At 40.4% G+C, this 22,203-nt stretch overlaps 1 protein-coding gene across 2 annotated transcripts in view; it reads left to right on the top strand.

Annotated features, from left to right (window-relative positions):
• Positions 1-7,454, top strand: part of SLC9A4 (solute carrier family 9 member A4) — a 45,208-nt gene extending 37,754 nt beyond the window's left edge. For both annotated transcript variants that reach the window (XM_056327854.1, XM_056327855.1), the window contains one exon: positions 567-7,454. In XM_056327854.1, coding sequence (XP_056183829.1) covers positions 567-868 — 302 coding nt within the window. In that variant the 3' untranslated portion in view covers positions 869-7,454. The remainder of the gene's footprint in view (positions 1-566) is intronic.
• Positions 7,455-22,203: the final 14,749 nt, after the last annotated feature.

The following is a 22,203-nucleotide window of genomic DNA, read 5'->3' as shown; positions in this document are numbered from 1 at the left end:
TGGTAAGAGCAGGTCTGACACACCCAATGTAATCAAAGTGCCCTCGAGTCAAACTCCTGGTTTCAGGTGAAACTGTTTTCTTCCCAGTTGCTAATCACTGGTGAGTGGTAAACTAGATTTTCAATGGCACTGGAGTCTTCTCCTTCATCACATTTTTGTCTTCTGCTATGAGTTTCACAATGCTTTTCAACCATGGTACTAGGTATACTTGTCAAATTCGTAGAAAACTGAAAACTACAGAAAAGAGCTTTCTTGTCCTGTGAAGGCATTGAGCAGCTCTGTGAGGCAGTTAAAGACAGCTGAATGTGCTTATTTGCTGTGGTTTCAGGGTAGAGGCAAGATCAATAAAATCTTTTAAACACCAGCTTCAGGATAAAAATAAAAATTTAGGGTTATTTTTAGTTCTTAACTTCTCTTTTATTCTATAGTAATTATTTAAAATGCTTTGGTTCCAGGGTTTAAAACCATAATGCTGTATTGTATTGAATACCCTTTAACTGTCCTTGCCAATACCATGGTGTTTCTCTTTTCCTCAAAATATGGAATTTTTGTCTATTTTTCTTCAGATCACCACAGAAGTGGCTCTGATGCTGCATTCCCAGGAATGTTCAGACCCCAGCCTCGACTACGGCCACTTGAAGCAAAGCACCACCAGGAAGAGCTGATTCCAATGGCACACTTGGATAGACGAGCAGGCCCATCCAATCTGTCAAATCGAAGAGGAAATTCAATCAGCCGGCATCGTTTCACTAGAGCAGACAATCGAGCTCTAATGCCAAAGTCTCGATTTGCTGTGGCAGAAGTAGAGGAGTATGAGTCAGAAGAAGAGACAGAAACAATGGCACCAGCCAGGCCATTAGACATATGAGGAGCAGAGAAGAGCAATGTTTGTATCTCTAGGGCCCTTTGTGAACAGCTTCAGAGAAAATAACAAAGCTTTTATATGAACCAAACCACAATTTTCCTTTTGGGACCACTGCATTTGTTCTCATATCACTTTAAAGTGCTGTATCAAGGTACTTAGTGGCTCGGAGAAGACACACATTCTTGTATGTTTATATCAAGCTTTCTTTCCAACAAAACACTGCAGGAAAGAGGGGAGCATGATCTTTGTAGAGGTTTGGACATAGATTTAAATTACAGTAGTTGGGCACATGCAATGCTATGGGCGGAAGCTGATATTGCCTTCCTCTGTTCTGTTCTATGGCCTGCACCCAGGAGAAAGAAACACCAAAGGACATGTTTGGGACTTGAGTGTCCAGACTGGTAACTGCAACTTGCCTACAGATTTTGACCTCAGAGAAGCTGAGATATTCCAGGAAACAGTTAAAAACCAAAAAGGCAATTTAGGACAGCTAAATGTCAGTGAAGATGCCTAAACAAGTACTTAAGTCAAAAGGATTTTTAGTGGACATTTTCAGCACTTGGGAATCGCTTGGCATCTCGGGTTTTAGCTCTGCAAAAGTGCTTGACGTCAGTTACTGTGGTGGTCCATTACTCCTGCTACTTCAACCAGTTTCAACATGCAGGTACTTATGACCCACCTACAGTTGCTTTGGATGAATAAAAGAGGCATCCTGGTATGTAGAAGTCCAGAGGACTCTTCATGCAGGGGTGCTGTCAGGGTGCCTTCTATTTGCAAATGGGGGACGGCAAGAATGTACATAATATTCTTGTGGTTCAGCAAGTGGGAAGCTTCACTGTAGAGCATCTAACCTTCATTCATCACTCCACCTTGCTAGACGGTGCCCAGATCGGTAGACTAGTCTTCACACTGAAGCTGGACCAGCACTGCAGATAGGAAGCAAGAAACTAGGAGAAAAGATAAAGGGAGCCTAACTTTGTAGCCTGATGGCTAGCCAGGAAAGAGAGGCCCTGTGTTTTGTACCCAGCTTTTTGTAGGATGTCTGCCTATATGTTATATAGAGATACATTTGCTAAAAAAAGAAATAACCAGGGGGACATGCTTTGGAGCCAGTGACCTCCCGACCTTCCCACTGAGCTCGCTTCCAACTGGCTCTGTGCACCCATGCTCCAGTCTCAATGGTGCGTCTCCCTAGTGGTAGGAGAAGAAAGTAGCTATGGTCTTGAGTCATTATGGATAAAGCCTAAAGCTCTAGACACCTAGTTCTTCTGGTGGAGCTCTTTTCTGCAAAATGGCAGCATCATTGCCACTGTCATCTGTCTTGAAACTACAGGTGAGCTGATTTTATCCAAAAGGATGACTGGAGTCCAAAAGCCCATTAGCCCACCCTTGCAGCTGCACTAAACTCAAATCTACAGCTGAGAAATGCACCAAGTTCAATCATGTTTTCTTCAAGTTTCCCTCTCTCTCCTCCACTCAGAGCTTGCTTATCTGCCCAACTAGAGGTCTGTAAATGCTACTGTAAGAGTTAGAGAGGTAAGAATTCAAGATAGCAGTGCTACCTTTATGTTTTTCTTTTTTGTATTACTGTTAAGTGCTTGTATGTCCTAGTCCAGAGAAAGCTTTCAGGTGTGAGTTATGACTTCACATTTCTTACAACGGATTTCTGATTCAGGACAGGTAGCATCTAAACTAAAAAAAAATCAAAAACACCACCAGAGGAAAAAAATAAAACCCCTTTCCTCCCATTTCTCATGTTTGCAGCTTCTGTGTTTAGCAGGTCATAATGAATCATCTGCACTGAAACTGTACAAAGCTTTATGAAACTTAAGTTCTGTTTGCATTTCCTCATTGTGCCAGAGAAATTTTACAGCTTCCTTTTATGAAAGCAGTGGCACGTTATTAAAAGAAGGTAGGATCTGGCTTTTGTACCAACACTGAATAAGAAGTGCCATAGTTATGTACCTGAATATCAACAAATAAACCCATCTTCACCAAAAGAGGAAGGGCTACATGTAGTTTTTAAACAAAAGCCTTGTGCCAGATCTCAATTCTATAGCAAGTTATATTGACATATCATAAGTCTCACTGAAAAAATTATTTTAAGAAAAAGAGTTAGCATACAAAATCAGGTCTTAAATTGCACAAATTGCCACCTGAAATTTAATTGAGGGCAAAATCATCACCTGCATGACATAGTCCTTAGGCCACAGAGCTGACATAGGTGTATGGAGTTGGGTGATGGAGGTGTGGGACCTGCTGCTGCATTGCAGAGTCGGAAGGGGGTGGGATCTTCAAAAATGGCTAGCGGAAGATGTGGACTGGAGGCAATTTTTGGGGACAACGACGAAGGGGAAAAGGAAATCTGAGAGGAGGGTGACGAAGGGATAGTGTCTCATCTTCAAAGGGAGACTCAGGAGAGAGATTAAACAGAGGAATTACTGAGAGCTGCACATTCAGCATTTCCTCTTTTAGAAGATTTAGTAAATGGGTTGTCTGGGGGACACTGGACAGATACAAACTGTGCGAAATCAGGAAGGTTAATGTGATGTCTAGAGTGGTATGGAAAGGGACTAGACATACATCATGAAAAAGAGGAGTCCATGCAGTTTGGTCAGGGTATGGTTGACAGACATGCTTAAAATTGACTCCCAAATTCTTTATTAAATATTATAAAATTTGTGCAGCATTTATTTAATTACCCATTGTAGGTAGGGAGAAAAGCATTCAATTTCTAATGACCATTTATATCAGAACTAGAGAAAAATAATTCTTTCTAAAATACGAATAAATATACTGCATAACTGGAGTTGAATCTGCCTCTTTTGGTTCATTCCTAATCTTTCCACTGATGAAATCAGTGAGCCAGAACTTCAGAGTATAAAGCTATAGAGCATCTAGAATAGAACTTTCCCAGCTTTTGTAGTCTGGCCTCCAAACTTGTAAATTCTATTTTTAGTTTTATTTCCTAGCAATTAGAAAATACTACTGGAAGAAAATTTCCTTCTGTGCCATTAATTGCTCTTAATGGTTTTGCTGGCCATCAGCCAAGAAGCAATGCTGCAGATGCTGTATGAAGTATGCTCTAATATATAAAGTTGCACTGTTTGTTTGTTTTCATGGGTATTTCATACTTACAGACAAAAGAGTTCTCCTTAAAGAAGTGCATTGCTTATGTTTTAAATAGCAGTAACTACAGCAATGTTTCACTATCTATAGGTGCTCTGAACTGGTTTAGGGCATGAATTTAAATCTGCTGCTGGTGGATTTAAGTCTTCATGTGTGTGGGCATTCTTAAACTCCTTAACCTGGGTCACATCCAGGAAACTTGTGCTGATAATTTGCAAAGGGAAGTCAATTCAAGATTTTTTTTTTTTGACTGGTACAGTGCTATTTACCGGGGAATTTCAATTGTGCTCTCATTTAAGGTGAGCTGGCACAGGAAACTCATGCCCAGAAGGTTAAAGAATTATTTAAAATCCAGAGAGGAAATAAGAACTCAGGGATTTAAGACTATGTCCTTGGGGCAGGGGGATAGTGCAGGACAGGTGAGTTTCAGCAAGGAATAATGATGAATAACCTGTACTTTTCATAGCAGAGAAAATAGGAGATACATTTGAACAGAACTGGGTAACCAATGAGGAAAAAAAGACAAATAAGAACAGTCATAATAGAATATTTTAATAGTAAAAGCAACAGTTATCAAACAGAATATTGCAGAAAAGGGGAGGGAGTTATCAAGGTCAATAGTACATTGTGAGCAACAGGCAATACTTTTGTATTTATTGTGTGGTGTGATTAACTGTTGGATCCTGTTGTGCTTGCTGTTACCCTTTAACTAATATGCCAGGCAAGTAGGAACGTGTAGTAAAAGGAAAATCTCTTCCTCAGAGAGGTTACCATAGAGCATGCGGCAACCAGGGGACCAGCAGCAATCAGGACACAATAGCAGCTAGTGCAGGGAGAGTCCAAGCTGTGACCTCCAGAAATACCAGTTAACATTGCACCAAAAGAAGGCACTGACTGGTCCTTCTCCCAGGGGAAATGGTGCCACTGGGAATGTCTGTGACTGTGTAGTGAGGGCTGATGCTGCTGTCTGTACAACACCTACAACACCTGGGGAAACAACATGCTGGCTACATGGTAATGCCAGCAAACATGACAGGGAAAGATGCTATGAAGGACCTAAAAGCAGTTTGTGTGTCACACTAGGGGAGAACATCAGCGAAGGAGTGTAGAAGCAGGGGGGATAATTCGCCTCATAGCGTGGTTTGAAACTCAAGTGAGTGGAGCAGCCGTGTGTCTATCAAAGCCAGAGAGAAGTTTTAACAGATGGAAAAGAGCAAGTGCCCTGGTGGGGGCTCTAGGTAAACTGATTTACTGCTGTTGTGTGTGGGCCAAGAAAGTAGGACAACTTAAAAGGCAAAAGTAAGTTTGGATGTGTTTAGAGCAATTAAGGAAGGTTATATGAGATTCAGAAAAGTAGGTCAGAGTTTCAGGCTGGAGAGCCTGGTAGAGAGGAAGTAACCATGACCACATTCAGTGCCAGAAGGACGGCTTAATTTTACAAGGGACATAGTCAGAGAAAGAGGACCAGTGATATCTGCAGGGGAAATCACTGAATTGCTATGGATAAAACCCATTACTTAAGTTAAGAAGGTGAACATAATTGTGAAATTATTCTTATTTTCTTGCTGGTACGTTGGTTTTGAGAACTGATACTTTCAAGGTTTTTCCTGCAGTGATTAGACCCTGAAAACTCATATTTTATGGTCATGTATGAATGGAAACTACTATTTAAAAGCCTGTGGGAGACTCCAGAAAATATAACAAATATTTCCAAGCTTCCTTTCTTCATAGGTGCTTTTTCTAATTTTCTATTTATGTATATGGATAAAACACAAACATTAAGAGTGGGAAAACAGATTACCTTATCTTCATATTTTGTTTGCTTTTTAGGTAGGACAATTACATTTATTGTTTTGTCAAACTCACTGTACTTAAGAACCTTAAAATTAGATGTGTAAGGTAACATGAGTAATATTCTGAACCAGTTAAGAGGACTGAAAATCTATTGTGGTAAGCTACCTAATTTATTTCCTTTTGAGAATCTGTCTCAATGTTAATCACAAGTGAAACTCCTTTTTCTTTCCTGCTTTGGTTTTATAGGTGTGAAATTTCAAAAGTTAATATTGGTTCTTGTTTACTTCTGGTCCACCCTTCCTCCTGGAAAAAAACTTAGTTTCTGTTACATTTCAATCATAGGAAATGAGACATGGACTGAAGAAAACTATGCCAAACTGATTTTCAGAGTTTCCTTTCTTTGGCTGGGCAGACTGCAGCCACACAAATAGTGAACAGCTGGTCAGGAGTAGACATCCAAACTGAACATCATCCTTGACTTTTTTCTACCCTTGTGGGAGCAAGCTAGGAAGAAAGAAGCATCTGTCAAGAGCAGCCACAGTGAGCTGGGGGCACAGGTATTAGTCATCTGCAACATGCCTTTTACACATACAAACACAGGTCGAATCATTAGAGATCTGCTCCATGCTTTCCCTTCAATAACTTATTCTGCTATATGCAAAATTATCATAAAAGAGACTCAAAGTTAAACTGCTTTTTTTGCTGGTATGTATGTTGGGTGTTAATTTAGACTCATTAGTTGATACTGGTCTAACACCATTTGCTCCTTGTTCTGCCTTATTATCAGCAGTGATAAGGAGTGAAAATAGTGAGTAATGTGCAGATGTCAAAATAAAAAGGCTCTAATTTTTTAAAGGTACCTTGGAACAAAACCTATAGCTCTCTAGCTAGATTTATTCATGTCTTTATTGAGAAAAAAATTTATAAATGAAAGCCAGATGCCCAAATATATTCAGTTTCAATATTGCATGGTGATTAACATTGGTAATACTCGCAGTGGTGCACAGTGTCTTACAGGTGCTGTGTGAACACAAGGCACAGACAATTCAGAGAGAAGGCATCCTGAGAATTAGGCCAGTGTTAAAACCCCACGTGAAAAGTAGTGAAACTTGCACAAAGCAAATGAGCCTGTGTACACGTAACACAGGAAGGCTGCCAGGAACTGAACATGAGACCCTGGTCCCTTGACCTCAAGTCTACCTTTACTTCCCTTAGGCTTTCAGGTGACTGAAACCTACAGACAGGATCAAAAGAACAAGCTGAAACTGTTCATCCAGTTCTCACCACAAAAATGGAAAAATCCACACAGAAATCGCGTTGTTTGTTCGTTGCTTCGAGACAGGCATCAGGACCTTCTGTTTACAAACACTCAGTGTCCTAAAACACATCATAAAATTTTGCCATATTTAAGATATATGTATAAAACATATGTAATGTAAAAAAGATGTCATTCATCACTCATTTTCCCCTGGAACATTCGCTGTTGTTCCTTTCAAAAAACTACATATGTTCTGCATGTTTTGCATAGTTACAAAAACTTTGTAATATTGAGAGGGCTTTTAAGAAGTGAATAACTGTAGCAAATATACTTTTTCCTTGGAACCTGGAACGGAAACTCTTGGAAGTTGCTTCTCTTCCATTTTCTTTCCCCCCTTCAATAAATTAAGCTATTTCTGCATGTACACATAAAAAGGTTTTATATATATATAGTTATTTTTTTAACAACATCTCACTGTGTACAACTTCTGTATCCTGTTTATTTCTAAAGAGCTCTCTGTCTGCAAGTGTATTTGGCTCAATCTGCTGTAATGGCAATAGCAAATTGCAAGGCTCACATTACTGCTGGCTCAAATGGACCCTTTGGCTTGAATTCCTCTTGATAAATATCCCAAAAATTTTCCCCATAATTTTCATAAGTATGCAAACACAGATTCAAATGAAAGTGATGACTGCTGACAAATTTGTTAATCAAGTCTTAGCAATTTGAAGGAGGTCTTTCAGGAGCTTTATTCTTATTGTTCCCTAATGCAAAAATGCCTGATACTGATTTACTATGCACTGCAGAGCAGATATAACAGCTGGTGCCAAGACCAGATTTACAGGACTTGTTCCTAGGTAGTGCAAAGACAGATAAATGTAGCAAGAAAGTTCAAAATATCACTATAAACAAGTCTGCATGAATTAGGTTAAGTTCCAAAGCTCAAAATACCTCTATTATGATGATGATGATGATAATTATCATCATCATCACCATCATCATCATCATTACTTTATTATTAACGTTAGTATTATTGTTATTGTTATTGTTATTAGTATTAGTATTTATTAGTATTGTGGTGGGTTTTTTCCCCAGCCTCCCCCTAAGTGTAAATTTTCTTGTACCAGTCTCTAATGGATAAACTAATACTCTGCTATATGAGAGCATTAATTCTGCTTTATCTGCTGGAAAAGGTATGCTTTCACCAAAGAGAAAAAGAGCTGCAGTGACCTCTGTTGATGGAATTAAGCAATGTATTTAAAGAGCCCTCAACGAAAAGTGACACATTCAAATCCTCTGCCAGGACTAAATTGGACCAAAAGCAGACTGTGCTAAGAGGGAGCTTTCAAGTTGCGTTTGAAAAAGACTATTTCACAACACCCATTGAAGTCAGAATCCTTATCAGGATACTTTCCTTTTAAAAACTATTTTTAGACATTTTGTTCCTTTTTTCGTGTGAAATTAAAACCTGTTGGCATGAAGACAGAGTACATAGCACACTAGAGGAGATGTGGTTTTTTGAAGTGCTATACTGCATTCCAGGGGTTTGTATCACCAAAAGAAAACACCATGCCTGTATGTATTACGTGATCTGAATTTAGTGACTAGTTGGCTGTGCCAGCCTGACACACGGTATTCTTTAAGTTTTGAGACAAAGAAGCTTTCCAGTTGGCGGGCTGCCTGTGGCAGAGAGAATTATCTAGGAACTGTCATGCCTTTATGACCAAGAATTTGGAACATGCCTTTATGGGCTAGTTCTGATCCAGGAAAATAATTAAACACGTAAATACCCACAAGGATCTGGACCTTAATGCTTAACTTCAAGGTTGGGAGTAGTCTCAGTAAAGCCAAGCATTAAGGGTTGATCCTGTACAATTAAAGTTATTGAAATTAGTAAGAAAACTTCCATTAAGCACTAAGTAGCTTGTGGAAATGGAGGTATTGTGTCCTTATGTTTTTCAGACTTGTGCCTTTGCTGAGGACTAGTCAGTATTAAACAGAAGCATAAATGAGGGTCAGGGCTTTGTACTGTTAAAGTTATTTTATGTTTCCAAGCTGCCCAGTAAACAACTGGTACCCACACTGTTTGGCTTTTCTAGGAGCCACAGCAATACAGATTAGTATCTTTTTCCTTCTATGTCCAATGTTATGGCAGGTCTCACCATGATCACAAAGCTGGGAGTTTTCCTCATTCAGGTATTTTAATTTGTTGATGCCTCCACCAGAGCCTGAGAAATTTTATTTTTAGTATACTTTGCAGAACTACTGCTGTCCTTCTGATCCTCAAATATCCTTCTCACAAGAGACAAATGGATATTGGTAATGACACTTTACTGGTATCCACTGTGGTATCCTTGCTCAGGCTTTCTAGAGAATAATTTCTGCAAGCATAAGGAGGGGGAAAAAAGACAAGTAAATTCTGTAAGAAAAAAGGATGAAAAGTTGTAAGCAAAGAAATATCTTATTATGATACAGATAAAATCAGAAAATGAAATAATGGATCAGTGCACTAAGATATCATTAACCAGATATTAGAGGTGTACTTAATCTGCCAGTCTAAGAACATAAAGACACACAAAATGGAAAGTATTAAAGTCAATCCTGGTTTGCATGTGTCATAGATACCGTAAATGTTATGGCATCTTATACACATTTCACAGCAAAGCCAAATATTATAGCTACCTATTTGAGAACTTCATGCTGTCAAGCATGAAGAAAGTATTGATGCATCTTCCATATATATAATTAATGATGCTGGTGAAGATCTTCATTGATTTCTGGGAAATTATGTCTGAGTTTTTTTCGCTCTGAATGAATCTGACTATTTTTTGTGGAGAGTGGTCAGGATGGGAAGTACAGCTGGGTGGTAGGTTAGATTAATGATCTATTTGTCTCAATATATTTAGCATCCTACAAAGACTTCTACATGGTACCCACTTACTAGTCTAAAGATAACCCAAGAAAAGTGTCTATTCTTGGGAGGGTTTATAAATTAAGTAAATTAATTCTATACTAGAATAGCACATAGAACCGCTCTATATAATGAAGAATGATTTTCTGCCGAGCTTACCTTGTGATAGGACAATTATTATTTTTTAGGCCGCTTGACATAATTCTAAAATGAACACTTGTATTATTGTAGATACAGCTTTTACACTGGAGGCTGAAGCCACCCATGCTCTGATATCTGTGCTAAAGCTGAGCCTCAGTTCCACATGTATTAGCTTTGCTTCCTCAGGTATGGAAGCAGGTTGTGACACAAAATGAATCAAAATACCTTATTACCTTTTTTCTATTGTGCATTCTTATTACCCAGCATTCAAGCTTTATAATTTAGTTCTTTTCCAGTTTAATCTTACAGTGCATTTACGAACAAGTTCCTGAGTTGTTATTTATGTACAAGTCTTCAGAGGTCAGCTTTTTTGGCTTATCTTATAGAAGAGAAAGGAAAAAGTCAGCAGTCATCTTTTTTTACATCTGGAAAAGTATCTTTTTTCATACAATTATAACTGTTTGACAGGAATTTGCTCAAAGTTAAAGAATATCTTTGGATGGAGATTAAAAATGGAAAATTACATCTTCAGAGATGTACTTTTCTTTAAATTACTAGTATGTGAAAACTGTTTTGGAACTTTAATTGCTGCTACAGACTTACTACAAAATAAACTTTGCAATAAACCCTGGCTGATCCTTATCTATAACCAAAAATCTCCGCACTGGCAAAAGTATAATACAGGGTGAAATCATATTTGGATTTGGATTTTTTTGCAACTGAGTTCAACAAGGCAGGATTTTCTCTTTCAAGCAGCCCCAAACTTCTCCTCCTCTGTGTATGTGGAGATTATCTGGATCCTGCAGTAATTGCTGGTTGGGTCAATTGCTTGATTTTTTACAGTGAGGAGACTTACATACTTTCTGGTTTTGGCCTCACACAGAAGCATTCAGGCATGAATTCTCAGGGTAAATCGGACAGTCCAAGCCCAGAGTTTGAGTGACCTCCTGAGTTAGAAGCCAACTTCTCAGTGCCAGCTCTGAACCCTAACAATTATGCCTGTTTCCAAAAACTGCATCTGAACCTGCCATTCTTTTGACCATGGTGATTTTGGCAATTTGCATCTCTGAGCTCATCCTGTTTTAACACGCTGCAGGTGGGACAAACCTGAGGCTCAATCCCAGGAGAGAAGGCTTCATCAAAAGCTCCCAGAGTAGCAACCACTGCAGAGCTGACAGGTAAAATCCCTTCTCACCACAGAATCATAGAATGGTTGAGAAGAGACCTCTGGAGATCGTCTAGTCCAACCTTTCATCCATGGCTCCTTTCCCCTCTTGTGGGTAGTCACTTGGAGAAGACCTCAAAAGTGCACACAGCTACAAGGCTTTTAGCAATGATCAAACCTCATATCCCACCACAGTGAACAATGAGGGAGAAAGCACCTTGCTCAGCTTGGCCTGTGATTTTAATAGCAGCAGCAGGACAAGTGAGGTGTTGGAATCTACCACATCTGGCTTCAGCTGTCTGCACCATTTTATCAGCCCGGGGCTCCTTTCATGCTCAGCTGTAAGAGGCAGCATCTACAGGCAGTGACTGATGGACCTGTACTGGGAAGCAGCAAGCAGGCCCTTGTGAAGTGCTTGCTGCTTTCCAGGAGCCCTACCAGGAGCTCAGGTGCCATTGCTAAAGGACAGATGAGCCATCCTGAAAAAAAAAAAAAAAAAACAACTATATTTTACTGAGGAGTTGAAGGGATTTTAATAGATTTTGATCTTCCTATGAGCAGCTCCTGTGCACATTTTATATGGTGCTAGGGCTGAGCTTGTGAGCAGCTGTTAAAAGCGTGCTGATACTTTTTACTGTAGTTTTGTACCCAGCAACATACTTGCATTAGCTCTAAAAAAGCAATTTCCAGAACCGGAACAGCTGTATCATCATCTGTACCATGAGCCCTGTGCCCATGTTCATCTAAGGCAGCCAGCCGTTTTTCCCCAAGAACGTATCTGCCCACATGTGTATTGCCCTCAGCTGGATTGGGAATCCTGCTGCCAGAGCTGGACTACATGTACGGTCAAAATTTTGTTAGTTCCTCACTGCTGGAATTCATGCAGCTTCAAGTTTTAAGGCATTTGACTTCTACAATAGAAAACACAGGTCAGGCTGATTCCTCTGTCCTCTCTGAGGTTTTTCAGATAACTAGCTGCTCTGGTTTATTTCAAACATTGTGGGATCGTTTCTGCTGCCACTACAGGACTGTCACCAACAGGCTGGTCTAGCTGAGATGAGAACCAAACTGCTTATGTGACAAACTTACTTCACCACAACACAAGCAGAGGTTGATTGCACAGGACGGATATGCAGCCTCTGTTCCTCTCCTCAGAGCGAGCATTATTATTTTCCTGGCATTTTCCAAGGTGTCTGCAAATGGAAAATGGGATTTACTTAGCTCTGTGTATCAAGAGATAATAACCCCTTACCCAATCCTGCTAGAAATTTTGCTAATTCTGATTTTTGGCAGTATGTTCCTTCCTTAAGAGATGTAAATGGTGTGTCACACAGGAGAAACTAAAAAAAAATACCAGTAGTTAATGGCTGTGAACATAATTGCTTCACCCTTTTTTTCCATGATGTAATGTTCCAAGAAAGACAGTTGCACAAGAAAGCAGTCAGAGAGAGGCTAAAATATAAGTAAATTGATACAATTTTCTTAATATAGTAATGCTATCTTGACATGGCTTCTGTGACTAGATTTCTTTTTTGTAGGCATCAGAAGGCACTTTACCATTCCTCCACACTTTCCTGCTATGCTTATTAAAATGGTTTTCATGGGTTTTTTTGGTTTGTTTGTTCTTTTATTCCCTGTGCAGCCTTTTCTCTGTTTAAAAAGTATGCTCACATTGTGATCCCCATATGTATTTGTGGAATCAAATCCTACTGCTTTTTTTTATAACTTGTAAATGCTTGGGATTTATGCCTAGCTGAAATGATTTAAAAATACAGGAGCAGATTCCAGTTGCAATAGCTGCATTCATGAAGAAAGTGAGAAATTATTTAATATGTAGGACTGTTGATCAGAGCTAATTACATGGAGATATATAAAATATATGTAAAATTAGACATATATTTGCATGTGTAAATGTATAGATATAAAATATATATATATACACACACACATGTAAAAGGTTGGCTGTTAGACCATGCAGGAGCAGCAAAATTGTTCTTTCCTGAACTCTTAGTATGCCAGTATAATCAAACCCAGAATATAGGTAGATACAGACAGTATGGAAGTCAAGTGACACTGATGATCACCAAAGGACTGTGGCCACTGAAAGGGTTCATCAGATCTTTCCAGCGGTATAAGTTGTGTGTGTCTTGCATTTAAGAAGTTTATCAAATGCTGTTAAAATTAACTGAAGTCATTTCACTGAGACAAAGAAAATTTGCCATCTTACTTATGATGCCGATGTGTCTAGCTTGTTTCTATAACAGCCAGCGACTATTAGTTTGTTAATAAAAATTTTCGACTCATTTGGAAGCTTCCCAATGAAGTGTCCACATTTTCCATTCCTGAAAGCTCCTGTATCCATCTTTCCAACTTAAAATGGCATTAAAACTCTTTAAAAAGTTTTATATTAGTAATTTGCCCTATTACTTTTCTTTTTTTTATTTGGAAAACTCTGTTAATGAAAATATTGTTCATTTTCTTTACACTCTTTTGGACAGTTAAATGAGGCATGGGGTTCAGCCATATCATCGCTGAGATCAAGAGAAAGCTCTTTCTATAAAACAAAGGATTTTGATGCTTGGCTGCTGCTCGCTCTAACCACTGCACCACTGAGTATTTTAGACTGAGGCTCTGTTAACTCCCCACACTGATGCTATTCCACTTAGGAAGCGCTAAAATTTGGGCTGCAGGTTAGAGGCAGGGCGGTTCATATGCAGCTGAATGCCCTACTCTTTATTTCCAGACCGGAGAGGCAGAGTTTAAGAGCCACAGTTCTTTTGACTCTATGTTTATGGTCCCTACAGGGAACTTCAAACCAAAGGCTTTCTTTTAACTCTCACAGGCTCACTGACTGTATTTTCTCAAACACACTTTATCTTTATGCAGCAACGGGGCGTGGGGACTTTCCCATGATATTTCTTCTTGAATGAATGAATGATTTTCATTAATTTCTCACCTGATTGTTCTGTGCTAACTTTCCCAAGGACAGGATTACGTGAAGAGGTGAGGAAGGTTTATTTTTACACATGACTTTGGAACAACAATGAACTTGACTGATTTTTATTGAAAACAAGCCATATGTAACATTCTGTGTAAAATTTAAAGCTAAACTTCCACCAAGTCAAGTGGAAAACTTAGGTTCACACTGGCTGTCTACTGGTCATAAAGCCAAGCAACTGAGATCAACAGTTAAAAGATTCTGCAAGCGTTTATTAACCTTCTGCAGTGAAAATAGGGTGACGTAAGAGGTGCAAGCAATGGCCAATTATCTTCAGTGAGTAGGCTGGATAAAGAGAAATAAGAAATAAGGGAAACTGGGAAGAGATAAGCAAAACATAAACTAAAGCCACTGAAAAGAAGTGAGAATTCATCAACTTCTGACATACAACGTGTATTTCTGAATCTTAACAGAAAGTTATACATAGCATATAGAAAACGCCACCTACTTTAGGTTTATTCTTTTTCTGCATAACATAAGCTCACTATTTAACCCCTGCATACACAGTATTATCATACAGGCAGTTAATTCTTTGACTGACCACTGCAGCAATTCACAAACTGCCTTGCAACTCAAACTGCAAAACGCCATCTTTTTATTAGGGCTGCTTCTGCTTCAGCTGTCAGGAACGCTTCCCTGCCTTCAGTGGGGTATGTCTAGCTTCACTCAAGACAGAGAGTCAGTTTTGAGGATTGTGGAGGATCTAAGGTAGTTTTTTATGCCCTTGTTAAAGGATGGTTCCTCTTGGCTCAGTGATGACCAGTACTGGTCAGCTCTGACTGAGCAAGCACAGGGTGCGTGTATTCATATTTTACAGGTGAGTTCTTGGTGTAAAGGCGGGAGACAAGACAGTGTCAGAAACAAAGGGGCAAGTGAGGAAGGGGCCATAGGGTGACGAGTTCCCTATAGTACCCACATATGCATAGCAACTCCAGCTTCTGGTTATAAACTGACCTGCATCACTGACTACAGGATGATGTTCTGTAGGGCACCTAAGTAAGCATTTCTAGACTCCTCCTGAAGATCTGATTCCTCTTAGAAAAGCCCTTATCAAGGGCCTAAATCTAACCTGCCGTGCCTGTACAAACCAGCTCGTTGGTGAAGGGGGAAGCAGACTTCAGGCTGTGCTCATGAGCTGAGTGCAAGTACAGAGAAGAAAGCTCCTGGACCAGAGGAACTGGTCATGGTAGGAGAGAATAAGATAGCAGTTTATTTGATTCAAGATAGAGCAAGTCTCAGTGCATTTTTTGCTTGCTTCAAAACAGCTTGAAAAAAATTGTAACCGAAACTTGATTTTGGGAAAAAACAACAACCCCTCAGCATTTTTGAAAGCAGCATTTATTCAACACGTTAGTGCCATTAATCTACTGACAAAGAGGGAGTAGGAAATGTAGCTTATCAGAAGACCTCCCAGGACTCTAGGACTGGGTTAGCCTTTACCTTGCTGCTTACAAACAGAGGTTTGCCAGAGTTGTTAATATAGACTATAGAACTAAAGGAATCACTCCAGTCACCAGCTCCAACATTTGACCTCAAGGGAAATCATTCAAAAATATGTTTATAAACCTATCAAACTCTGCTTTCAAAAGAAAATTCTCATTGTTGGTCATGATGGCATTGTAAGGCTGAAACTGGAGGCATTCTTTTAGTCATTAACTTTTTTTCCCACAAAAGTTAAACATTTAAATCAGTATTTCTGTATTCATGGCAATGACAGGTGCCAGGCTGGAGAACAGTGGCTACTTTTGACAGCCAGTGTGGGGACACAGCCTCAGAAATCATTCAATGACTAAGTGTCCTGGTGCAGAATGAGCTAAAGAGAGAATTTACAGTTTAAACATTAAACATGTTGCTTAGCGATTAAACAATTAAATTGTTCTAATCCTTCAGAGATGGAGACCGGTCTGTCATCTCTGGTTCTGGGTTTCCAGCAAATGTGCCCAACAATGTCATTTTCTAGCGATACCCAGATCACCTAGAACACAAGTAGTGAAAGAAAGGAAAAAAGCACAACCCCTCTCTGGGCAGCTCCTCTCGATCTTGCCTGGTTTATGAACAGAAGTGCAGTTTACTTTCAAGTAATTGCAAAAATTAACATCGTGCGTTATTAGCCTTCCTGGGTTGCAAGTGTCCCTCTGGAGCTAGAAACATCACTTAGCCCTCCTGCAGGAGCTGACGGCAGGTCCCTTTTCTGTTCTTCAGGATGACATTTAATGCTGATGCCCTGCAGCACTGCAAAGGCCTCTCTGTTACTTGGTATAAGGCACAAAATGCTCTCTCAGAGCTTCCTGGCTGAACCTGCTAGAGATGCTTACTCACGGAGAGAAGAAGTGCCTGTCTGCATATCAGCCAGCTGGGGAAGGCCTTAGGAGAAGTCTTCGGGAGAGTGTTCACACAGGTGCAATTACTCTGATACCCAGATTAGCTCTGGCTCTGGGGAGGCCGTTGCCCATAATCTGCAGAAGCAACAACACGTTGCTCCCTCAGGGCTTCATGCTGGAATAACTGCAACGAGTGCTGCCAGGTGGAAGCTTCTGCTTGCAGCCGCAGGAGACCCCGACAAAGCAGAGCTGATCACTGCGTTCAGTGCCAGCTGTCTCCGCTCTGTGCCACAAACTCAGGCTCAGCTTTGCTGCTGCGTTCTCCATGGGGCTGCTTTTGAAGATTAAAAATATAGCTATGCTCCTTCCTTTGTGCTCTGCACCTGTAGCCGTGCGGCCTGCTGCTTCTGCCACTCCTCACGTTCTGGAGAACTAGGTGGCTGCTGGTACCTGTGCCCTTTCCTCAACCCTTTCCAATTAAAAAACCGAGCTGCACAGACCAAACAGTTCCCATCGTAAGGGCCCTAAGGGAGCGTAGCAAAGTTCAGACCTGCGCAACTAAATTGCTGCCATTAAAGTGCCCATATGAGGAAGGTATAATGCCTCTGGTGGACTTGGTTTATGGGGGTGGTTGCTAAGCAGCCCTGGAAAAGGCTGTGGAAAAACATGTCCTCAATGGACTATTGATTTCATATAATAAATCACTCGATAGCTAAGATATTCTTTCACTAATTAATGGATTTAGAGACAGTTACACTGTCAAGGCCCTGATGACAAGGCACTCAAAAAGAGTCTAACCCCTAATGGAAGAGAGACTTTAAGAATGTTTGTCAACATAATGCATGTAGGTAAGCCACCAGCTCCCCTCCCAGAGAAAATAACTCTCAGTCAAACACGTTTGCATTTTATAATCCTTAAATCTCCACTGAAGCTGTTTCTAAATAAGTAAAAAAGATCTATGTCACCTCTTTGGTGCCTGTTACATAGTTTTTCCCTGTGCTACTGTGATTCCCATGCAGCTGCAGATGTCAAGAAGAACCACCTTTTTACTGGAGGTAACCTGAAAACTTCCTTCTTTGTTCTAACAGAAATACTAGAATTTTTGACAAATGTATTTCACTAACACACTGATGTATTTCAGAAAGATGGTCCCTGGTTAAGTCTCCTGTATTATACTTTTGAGGAAAATTGGAAAAAACTTTGTCTGTTTTAGAGAAGTGGCTAAGAAGAAAGGTGAAATTTATACTTTTTTTCTAAACCAGGAACACAGATTTTACAATACTGCTAGCTGGACTGTGTCAGGGAAAATTTAAGTATGCAACCTAAAAGCTCCTTTGCACAGTTAACTTCCATCAAAATAAAATATCAGCAGCAGAAGACATCTTCTTTTTTATCTGCTTAAAATGTCTGTCAAACTAAAACAGCAATGAAAATTATAGAAAAATATTAATAAATATGTATTTATAAATATTAATGATTTTCCCCAAACAATTTTTATTTTTTGGATGATATTTACTGGAGAACACCTGTAACATTGCTAGTAGGAGATCTAGTTATTGAAATAGTCACAGTACTTTTTCCAGAAATGTTACTGTGATATGAAAGTCTTGATATAAAAGAGGTCAGAAAATTAAGTATGAAAATATGACCTCATGTGTTTTTTTGAATCTCTAAAATTGAATGATGAAAATTTGAACTCATTTGTTCAAATCAGCATATTTTATTTCAATTGTGAAAGCAGATAAAGATAGGTCTGTGCCTACTATATAGATAAAGCTGGAGTAATAACAGATGACATACAACCCGGTAAGTTAAAGCCACGCCTACAACAAAAAGTCCCAATGCCCACTATAGCAGAAATAAAACCAAACTGTCATAACACCCTGTACAAACCACCTGAGCTATTGCAAACCTGCATGGTGTAACTGCCAATACCTCTCTTTCCTAAACAGCACTCTGTGGGTAGCCTGAGCAGTTCCTTGCTCTGGTAGTAATTTCCAGTAGTAATCAATAAATGGATTAAAAGATAAACAAACTGAATTATGTGAGTTACCATCTTGATGTATAAAATAGCATGCACTTTGTCACGTGAAGTGCTGTTAGCACTGTATCTGGTAAAACAGACAATGCCTGCGAGCAGAATTAAAGAGATGAAAGTACACCGGGGTGCAGATGGCACGGCATAGCGTGGGCAGTGAGGCATTGGTGCGGGCAAGGTGGGAAGTCCTCTATGGATTAGTTGCAATCAGGCAAGTGCGGCGTACGTGCTTTCTGTTTGTGCTATCACTGAAATGGTGCGGAGTGACCCGCCAGAAAATTGTTCTGAAGTGGGAGCAGATGCATTGAGCTGTCAGGGGCAAAGCCATGACGAGACACTGTGGCGCCAGGGACACACCTTCACGTCTCCTCTGTTGCTTTCCCTGGCTGAGGGGACCCCTCTCCCTCCCCTTCCTGGGCGGCTTTGAGGCTCAGGAATATTTTTCTCTGTGTGGCGATGTCCCAAGTCATGGCTTCTTGTGCGGGTACCAGCAGGGCTGGGCACGGTGCGAAGGGTGATGGAGGGGAGTGAACCTGTTGCTGCTGTCTCATGACACCTGGGTGAAGGAGAGAGAATATCATACCCCATGCTGCTGTCTCAGGCAAATCTCTGCCTGGATTTAAAAACATTCCACCAGTGGTGAAACACTTCAGCATCTGTGGGACCAGCTGCACAGTGCTGGTGGCAATTAAAAGCAATGCCGCAAATACTGGGAGAAAGTCCACAAGACCTTCAGCACCTTAGGCTGTACTGGCCTTCACTGCATCTATTTCAGCAAGCTCCAGAGTCAAATACGGTCCACTGCCCAACTGTCATCCAGTCCTGTGAAGGCAGTTCCTATCCAAATGTTGGATATTCTCATCTATATAATCCATCCATAAAATGGATTATTTTGGTGTAACAATAGACAGTATCAACTCCGGCAATTAATCTCAACTCCAGTTTTCTTTGCTCGCCAAGTTTTTTTTGATTCTGTGTCAATGTATTATTACCCTTTTTATTACTGGCATGTAAGTCACCAACCTCAGGATTAATGATGCCTTTCCTTTTTCTTTTTTTTTTTTTTTCTTCCCATTTACCAACTTCTCATCTTCATAACATTATAACAAAAGAAAGTTAGTCTAGTACCCAGAACCAGAGCAGTGTCATAGCTAGACGGATTTCTGTTGCATGTGCCCTTTTATTTTTGGAGAGGAGGAAAGTAAAAGGACAAATAATGGCAAATATGTGGATGGTGCCCCGAGGAAGGGGTCTACATTCCTGTGTCTGCCATGACCTAGGTGCCAAAACATCACTCTGTCTCTGCCAGTAAGCAGAAGTCAGGCTTTTTCATCCCTCTGCTGCCTGTAATGAAAAGGGCAGTAATGAAGAACTTTTCCCGTGAGAAGGGACTTTCCTCCACATTTGTACGCTTCAGCACTTTCTCACCCAAAGTCTTCACCTCTTGTGGCAAACTGAAGATCCTCAGCCAGTTGTTCATGATTTTCAAATGCTGGTCTGGCAGCTTCTGTACCTTCAGGGCTATCGGACGGTGGTCCACCTCCCTGGTCTACAGTGTATTTCTGCTCTGACTATAGAATAGGGACATGAACCCTAGCACAGAGGGGGATTATGAGGTGATATTAGAGAAAAGGGTAGATGGGACACTGTGTAAATAACAATACTTCCAATAGCCTTGGCCAGCTTGCTCTTCCCAATGCTTTTTCACTGACATTATTCTCAGTCCAGTGCAATATCCTGCAGGCAGATAACTAGAAAGGATCTGTAACACTGCTCTTAGGAGAGCAGGTATTGAGACTTACATAACTGTATTTTCAGGAAGGCTTTCTTCATCTGCAGGAAAGGTTGTAAAATGAGATGTGCAAGTACAGATCTTACGATTGTAGACAGAATTAAATTTATGGTTTACAGTATGATTTGCACATGGGAGATAATATTATCTCCTTCACCTGAGGGTTAGGCTTCTGTTTTTATGGATGGTCTTCCAACAGGGACCAGGAGATTCAGGAATGAAAGGGCATTTTCTTTTTGTATTTTTTCCCCATTTAAAAGAAATGTCCTCAGAACTGGCAATATTTATCTGTTTCTTTTACTTCAGAGAATCTACTATAACAAGTAAAAGGACCTGTGAAGATACCACATGCAGCTAGAGGGTTAGATGGTGTATACGCTGGTTCTATATTCAAAGGTGTTTTCCTGGCTGACTTGTAGATAAAATAAAAGAAAAACCTTTTATTAGTGTCGTGTTTTTAAATCTGTCATAAAAAACAGGCTTAGTGCCCTGTCTTCAGGTTCTGGGGATAACTGACAGCTACAGATATTCAGCTAATTGAGCCTGAGCTTTAACTCCCTAGCCTAGAGAAACAGTAGCCACCGGTTACCTTTTGCCATTGGGGACAAAAGGAGAGCTCTTACCTCTTGCTTCATTTGAAGTAAAGACAGATACGCTTTGCTCTTAGAGGCACGCAGAACGGTGTGCTACGAAGATTTTACGAGTTTGAGCTTTGGAATACTGTCTTTCTCATAAGGGGTGAAGTCATGAGTAAATCATGGGTGAGATTCCATTCTTTCAGGAAATACAGAAAGCTGGTGCTCAGCAGTGTCTGATGGAATCGTATCCCATTGCCTTCAGGAACAGGGTTTTGTGACTGACACGTTCAATACTGGCAACACACACTCACACACACATAAATATATTATTAGTTATGTATTTATATACACATATATCAAATGGTATGTATGAATGCTCGTGTATGTTTATACAGTGTGTTCATTTAACTCTCTGAATTGCCAGAATGTACATTTCTCAGTTAACAGGAACAGGATTGTGCCTATCATGTTTTTGATGGAGGGCAACACACAGATGATCTGTATTCATATCCTATTTATTGAATACATGATATAGTATACTTATATAGCATATATTATACGGTATGCATTATATGGCATGTATATACAAATATACGAACATACATACATATATGTAAACAGAATGTGTTCTTGTAACTCTATAAACTGACAGCATTTAACTCCTAATTAGTGGGAACAGAATGTTGGTTTCACATATTTGGCAGAAGCACCTTTCCTGTAATTGGTAATGGCAACATATATATCTGCACATATACATATACATACACATGTGAAAATTACTTTATTAAAATATATAGAGACACACACTCATCCATATGTATATAGATACACACGTCCGGACATATGCATGTACATACATACACAGACTCTCTCTCGGTATGTGAATTACTTATAGATATATGCATATAGAGGCGCACGTCTATGTATAGATAGGCGTGTACACGTCCACACGGAGTGTGTTAGCACTGCAGATTAGTTTCCATCGACACATACAGCATGTAGGTGCGTTACTGCGCTGCACACAAGCCTCCTCCGGCGCACCCCGCAGCCAGAGGCGCCCTGCCGCCTGCGCCCGTCTCCGCGCCGGCCCGGCCGCCTCGGCGAGTACCGGGGGGCAGGCGCTGCCCCCGGTGCCCGAGCCCCCTGGCCGGTACCCGGCCGGCCGGCGGCGGGCTGGCCCGCTCCCAGCCCGAGCACCTGGCGGCGGCTGCGA

This window comes from Falco biarmicus, chromosome 2, assembly GCF_023638135.1.
Source record: "Falco biarmicus isolate bFalBia1 chromosome 2, bFalBia1.pri, whole genome shotgun sequence".
Lineage (NCBI taxonomy): Eukaryota > Metazoa > Chordata > Aves > Falconiformes > Falconidae > Falco > Falco biarmicus.
Note: the sequence above shows the minus strand (reverse complement) of the source record. Positions and strands in the feature narration are given on the sequence as shown.